The following is a 6,898-nucleotide window of genomic DNA, read 5'->3' as shown; positions in this document are numbered from 1 at the left end:
TGCAATGCTTGGAACTGGGCCAGTTCCATGCCCAACACCAGATTATAGTGTAGAGTTCCTCAGAAGGTCCTCCCTCCCTCTCTCTCACACACACTCACACACGCTCTCTCTCTCCCTCTCTCTCTCTCCCTCTCTCTGTCTCTCCCTCTCTCTCTCTCCCTCTCTGTCTCTGTCTCTCTCTCTCTCCCTCTCTGTCTCTCTCCCTCTCTCTGTCTCTCTCTCCCTCTCTGTCTGTCTCTCTGTCTCTATTTCTCTCTCTCTCTGTCTCTCTCTCCCCCCCTCTCTCTCTCACACACACACACACACATGCTCTCTCCCTCCCTCTCTCTCTCTCTCCCTCTCTCTCCCTCTCTCCCTCTCTCTCTCCGTCTCTCTCTCTCTCTCTCTCTCTCTCTCACACACACACACACACACACACACACGCTCTCTCTCTCTCTCTCTCTCTCTCTCCCTCTCTCTCTCCGTCTCTCTCTCTCTCTCTCTCTCTCACACACACACACACACACACACGCTCTCTCTCTCTCTCTCTCTCTCTCTCTCTCTCTCTCTCTCACACACACACACACACACACACACACACACACACAGCCTCCCCGGTAACTGACAGCTCCTACCTTGTCCTCACCCCTCCGCCCCTCATCCTCCCTGACCTTAGGGTCAAGTGTTACCACACTCAGCATTTACTCCCTAGACCCAGGCCAGTCTCTGTGTCTCCATAACACCCTTCACACCCAGCCTGCGGACCCGTCACCCGCCCACCTCAGGCCCAGCCGCCGCAGCCCCCGGTTCGATCACAGGAGCCGTGGCTGGTTGATGTTGGTTTTTGTTTAAGGGCTTGGCTCCCGGGTGAGGGTGAGGCTGAGGCGGGGCAGGATGGGGGATGGGGGGGCTGCGCGTTTATTTGTCTTCAGACAAATCGCGCCTCTTCCAGCTGTCAAGAATGTACTTGAGGACGAGGCCGAGCTTCCTGCGTGTGGACAGCGGGGCTTCCTCGCTGGTTCCCTCCCCGGAGACCCGCTTTTCCACGCCACCGTCACCGGCCGCCTCCAGGCTCAACTCGGCCTGGTGCTCGTCTTCCTCCAGGGCCTTGATGCGGACGCGTTGAGCGTCCTCGGCCATCTCATTGAGACAGCCCTGGAGCATGGTGTAGACTGTGCCGAAGCTGATGCCCCCGGCCACCAGCGTGCCGAACACAGGGATGCCTCTCTCGAAGGCCCGGGCCACCCGCATGGCGCCATCCGAGGACTGCGAGTAGAGTCGCAGGACGGTCTCCGGGGAGACCTCGTTGGCCAGAGGGGAGCGGATGACGGAGCGCAGGTCCCCTGCCTGCTTGCCCACCTGCTCGGCCAGCTTGGCCAGCGAGTCGTCGTCGAGGCCGAAGCTGCGGTGGTAGCCACGCAGGGAGCGGATGAGCAGGGCGTCATCGTAGGCGGCTGCCAGTCCCGGGACGGGCAGGGCCTGGATGACCCCGGACACCAGGGCGGTCTTGAGCACCTGCTCCTGCAGCATGTCCTTTTTCTTCTGCAGAGCCTCCAGCGAGATGTCGGGCAGGGACAGCAGGCCGGCGTGGCGGCGGTGGGCGGGCAGGTCGTGCTCCCAGGTGGACACGAGCATCGGGAAGTCGTAGCGGGCTGGCGACAGGTTGGACACCAGGAAGATGCGGGGGTCGTTGACCCCGGCTGCCCGCAGCCGCTCGGCGCAATGGTCCCGGATCTCCTGGAGGACCGCGGTCTCGCTGAAGCCCGAGGGCCGCTGGCTGCGGGTGGCCGCCAGGTCCTCGTCCACCTTGGTGCGCACGAAGTAGAACTTCTTCCCCTGGCGCAGGATCTCCGAGGCCAGGCGGGTCTCCACGGCGCCGCAGCGGCGAGGGGACACGAGCAGGAAGAAGTCGTAGCGGCCGAAGTCCACCTGCTTCAGGTACTTGTCTGCTGAGCAGCCCGGAGAACCGGCCCCCGGCAGGTCCCACAGGGTCACGTCGGGAAACTGTGGGTGCGGGTAAGGCGACGGCTGCATGGTGGTCTCCACCACCCCGGTGAGAGCGGCGCCCGGATCCTCGGCTCCCAGGCCACGCAGGGCATTGATGAGCGAGGACTTGCCAGCTCCCGACTCGCCCGTGACGCCCACCTCTAGCCTGGTGCTCTCCGAGTTGGCCAGCAGCTCCCGGAGGCGAGAGGCCGCCTGAGGGATGTCGCCAGACTCGAAGGCAGAGCGCAGGGCCTCAAGCTCTTCCTTGGCCATGAGGATGGTGGTCTCCTCCTCAGGCACCGCGGGCAACCTGGAAGCTGCCATGCTTCAGAGCTGGACGGGAAGATGGGGGACAGTCGTCACGGGATGAGTGACCACTCAGCGTCTGCAGGGGAGAAGGGGAGCTGTTCGTGGGCCATGCCCTCCTACAGATGTGGAAGAGGTGGAAACTCTCGTCGCCACCGGCTCCCTCTTCCTCCAGAACCGGGGTGCCCTGGCTCTCACCTGCAATCTAACACTGGGGGGCTTGAGGCAGGAGGATCACCATGAGTTCCGGGTGCAGTCCCCCGGGTGCAGTGACACACACCCTTAATTTTAATACTGGGAGGCTGAGGCGGACAGATTTACATGAGTTCAAGGCCAGCCTGTTCTATATAGAGAGTTCCAGGCCAGCCAGGGCTTCATAGTGAAACTCTGTCTCAAAACAAAACAAAACAAAAACAAGCAAAAAAGCAGCCAATAGGCCGGGCGGTGGTGACGCACGCCTTTAATCCCAGCACTCGGGAGGCAGAGGCAGGAGGATCTCTGTGAGTTCGAGGCCGGGCTGGACCGACAGCCTCCAAAACAATACAGAGAAACCCTGTCTCGTAAAAACAAACAAACAAACAAAAAAAAAAAAGCAGCCAATAACAAGCCAGGTGTGGTCACTCACACGTGTGGTGCCAGCGTTAGGGCACTGGGGTAGGAGGGATCTCTTGAAGGGCACCCTCAAGGGAGAGTTGAAGGCTAGCCTGGGCTACATGTAACCGTGCCTCAAAACAAGGACCCAGACCCATTTAGCATGAGTTAAAGGACTCTGGAGTGTCTCAGGCCCAGGCCACTTTCCACCTGGCCTACTGACTTCCTTGTGACCTGGGACTAAATGGACATCACTCTGGGCCCGTTTGCACAGAGTGCGGCGGCTGATGGGCATAATAACCAAATAGCCCATGGAGACACCGTCAGGGGTCCGTGAGTACCCCAGGAAGGACAACTCTGACTTGTGCCCTGTGCCCAGAGTGAGGCTGGATGGCCCTCGAAGACCAAAACCTGGCAGTTCCTTACAATATCCGGGTTGAAAGCCGGGCGGTGGTGGCGCACGCCTTTAAACCCAACACTCGGGAGGCAGAGGCAGGCGGATCTCTGTGAGTTCGAGGCCGGGCTGGACCGACAGCCTCCAAAACAATACAGAGAAACCCTGTCTCATAAAAACAAAAATAAATAAATAAATAATATCGGGGTTGAGACAGAGCCTTCCAGGCCTCCCACCCTGGGTAGCAGGGCCCGGCCGTGGCTCTGGCCAGGCTGGAGGGCCACGGCTTTCCAACTGCTGTGGTCACCGGAGCCAGCGTGAGGCCATGGGGTCACCTCTGCCACACACCGGCCCAGCGCTGCCTGGCTCTCCTCACCTGTGAGGTGTGGCTGTGATCGTCCTCACGACAGGATGCCTCCTGAGAGGGGGAGGCTCCAGCGGGCTGTGGCCTTAGCAAAACCACGCCGGCCTTTTTTTTTTAAAGACAGGCTCTGGCTTTGTAGCCCAGGTTAGCCTCTGACTCACAGCAGCACTCTCTCTCACTTTAGCCTCCCAAGGACTGGGCATGCAAGAGCGCCCCTCCCCCACTCCCCATCCCCCACCCCCAATCCCCCCACCCGCAATGCCTGGCTAGGCTGTGTCCCCCTGAGCCCTGCCTGCCTGCCTGCTCTGAGTCACCCTCCAAGGCCTCTTGGGCCGCTCCTAGGCCTACCTATGTCAGCACGGCACCGCCAGTCAACAGTGGAGACATTTTCCAGTCAGCCTGTAGGCTCCCATTCGACCCCACCCTGGCCATGGCGGCCTCGCCAGGCCCACTCTCTCTGGTCTCCTCGGACATCCTGACACCTTGCTGATGATGTCTCTCCATATCCCTACCCTGGTGACACCCACCTCTCCCTCTCTCCATTAGTGATCCAAGTGGCTGGCCCACGACCTCAGAAATCCAGCCACTCACCCAGATGTGGTGGCAAACAGCTGTAGTCCTAGCACTTAGGAGGCTGAGTCAGGGAAGTTACCATGAGTTCAAGGCCAGCCTGGGCTACAGACTAAGGCCCCGTCTCAGACAAACAAGCAACCTCCCCCCTGACCTCCCCCCAAAACCAAACCCCTCCGGATAAATAATAAAAGCTCTTGCTTGCAGAGAGACACTCTTCATCTGGCAGGGAGAGCGACCTAGCCTCAGGTAGCACAAGGGGCGTCTCCCGCTCAGGGGCACGGCTGGGTTCCTAGTCTGGGTCCATGGGCTCCTTCGCCCCCTCCCCCTCTGCCACAGGCCCCTTTTTCTTGTACCCCTACCCCTTCCTCTGCTGCCCACCCCATGCTCTGGCCTTGCTGCCCTTCCCAGGGCCCCTCCCTCCCTCACCTACCTCAGGTGGGACCTGGGACAGGTCCTAGCAGCCAGAGGCAGAAGAGTCGTCAGTGGTGATGGGGTTCGATGGGGACTTTTGGAAGCTCGGGTTTCTGTGCACTGGCCAGCAGGGCCCAGCTGGAGAGCCCGGCCCCTCAGGGACTCACCTGACCTGCAGGCTCTCCCCTCTCCCTCACACTCTCCCTGCTGGCAGGGTCTCCACCCACGGTAGCCCAAGATAGCAACTGTTGCTAGGGCCCATTATAACAGTGAGCCTCAGTCCATTGGTCAGCGGGCGCCAGCCAATAATGAGCCGATGACATCAGAGGGCAGGGCCCCAGGGAGCCCAGGCTCCAACCCCAGATCCACCTCGGCCACCATGGGGGGCTGCTGGGTTCGGAGCCCCCTGTGGGACGAGGACGGGGCTCGGTGGATGGAGGGTTTGGCTAACATGACGAAGCCCTGGGGCTCGCCCTCAGCACCAAACGCACCCAGCGTGGCGGCACACAGCCGGTAAACCAGCACTCAGTAGTTAGAGGCAGAAGGGTCAGAGGTCAAGGCCATCCTTGCCTACATAGCAAGTTTTGAGGCTAGCCTGGGTTTCAGGAAAACCTATAAAATAAATAAACAAACCACCCCAAGTTAACCAGAGAAACTCTGTGGTCTCCGTCACCCCAGGACAAAGCCCTAAGTAACTAGGTTAGACATCTGGGCCTCTGGCCTTGTTGCCCACCCTGCAACCCAGGGAACTCTCCAGCAGCCTGTCATCACTGGTCCCTGCAGCCCTCGGGTGTCACACGTGCTCTGGGGCAGAGGCCGGGTGGGGTCAGCTCGGCAGCACTGGCTGGACAGGAGGAAATGGGCGATGGATTTCCACGGTGCCTGGGATCCCAGCGCTGGGGCAGTCAGTCCCGTGTTCAAGGACAGCCTCCCCCACATAGCCAGCTGGAGGCCAATCTGGACTACATGAGACCTTGTCTCAGAACACACACACACACAGACATACACATCATACACATATACACATACACATCATACACACACATACACCACACATCATACACACACATACACATCATACACATCATACACACACACACCATACACACACACATCATACACATACACACACACATTATACACACACACATACACCACACACCATACACATCATACAAACACATACACCACACATCATACACACACATACACATCATACACATCATACACACACACACCATACACACACACACACATCATACACATACACACACACATTATACACACACATACACCACACATCATACACACACATATACACCACACATCATACAAACACATACACATCATACACACACACACCACACACACACACAGGCACACACACACACACACACACACACACGCCACACACACACACACAACACACACACAGCTTGACCCCTGGTCCCAGCTCTACCACCTGCAGACCACGGTGGCTCTGGATGGAGGCCACCAGAGAGGGCACTGAGGCCGCCTTCCTCCTCCTTTCTCTAGAACATGTTTTGTCCAATGACCCACCCGGCCCCCACCTGTCAGTCTTCACCCAGGGGCAAGTTCGAGGCCAGCCTGGGCCCCATGAGACCCTGTGTGGAAACAAGCTAAGAGAGAGTGGAGAGCCGTGAGTCGGGGGATGGGCTGAGGCAAGGGCTGCTCCTGTGGGAGGGGCCTGAGGGGGGAGCAGGGGCTCCAAGAAAGAAGCAGGCGAGAAGAAATGGAATGGACGCCAGAGCCGCCAGACTCAGAGGATGGACAGGCTCGGAGCCTGCGGCCTCACAGGACGTGGTGAAAGACAGAGATGGGGGAGACTCCGTGACAAAGTGCTTGCCTGGCGTGCCCAAGCCCTGGGCTCCATCCCTAGCACTCTGAAGAGAAGAGGGGAGAGAAAGGTCTAATCTAGGTGGCTGCTTGAACAGCTGAGGCCGGAGGATCGCCATCTCCAAGCCAGTTGACTGAGCGAAGTCAAGGTCAGCCTGGGCGACTGGCTCACACCCGTCGCCAGGTAGAAAGGGCAGCAGCAGCTGGGCTGGATGGCTCGCACCTGGGGTCCCAGCAGCACTCGGCGGTAGAGGCAAGAGAACAGAATCCAGAGCCAGCCTCAGCTACAGAGTAAGTTCCGGGTCAGGCCGGGCTAACACGACACCCCGCCTCAAAGAAAACAACCAACAGTTAATTAAAACGAATATTAAAGACAGGACTGGCAGGGTGAGCCCAACACATGGAAGTCCTGTGTATATGTCAATAAAGCACTGTTG

The 6,898-nt window shown here is 59.0% G+C and overlaps 1 protein-coding gene across 2 annotated transcripts; it reads right to left on the bottom strand.

Moving 5' to 3' along the window:
* Positions 1-807: 807 nt before the first annotated feature.
* On the bottom strand, positions 808-4,846 carry Irgc (immunity related GTPase cinema). 2 transcript variants are annotated; one of them, XM_040734496.1, is made up of 2 exons: positions 4,624-4,846; positions 808-2,298 (listed from the first exon to the last, which is right to left on the bottom strand). In XM_040734496.1, the coding sequence occupies exon 2, from the start codon at positions 2,287-2,289 to the stop codon at positions 898-900; it is 1,392 nt and encodes a 463-aa protein (XP_040590430.1). In that variant the 5' UTR covers positions 2,290-2,298; positions 4,624-4,846; the 3' UTR covers positions 808-897. The 2 variants fall into 2 exon arrangements, with proteins under 2 accessions (XP_040590430.1, XP_040590429.1); XM_040734495.1 differs by having other exon boundaries at positions 808-2,350; positions 4,624-4,845.
* Positions 4,847-6,898: the final 2,052 nt, after the last annotated feature.

Source organism: Mesocricetus auratus, unplaced genomic scaffold (assembly GCF_017639785.1).
Source record: "Mesocricetus auratus isolate SY011 unplaced genomic scaffold, BCM_Maur_2.0 Super-Scaffold_100038, whole genome shotgun sequence".
NCBI lineage: Eukaryota > Metazoa > Chordata > Mammalia > Rodentia > Cricetidae > Mesocricetus > Mesocricetus auratus.
The sequence above is the reverse complement of the archived record's forward strand: the minus strand, read 5'-3'. Positions and strand labels throughout refer to the sequence as shown.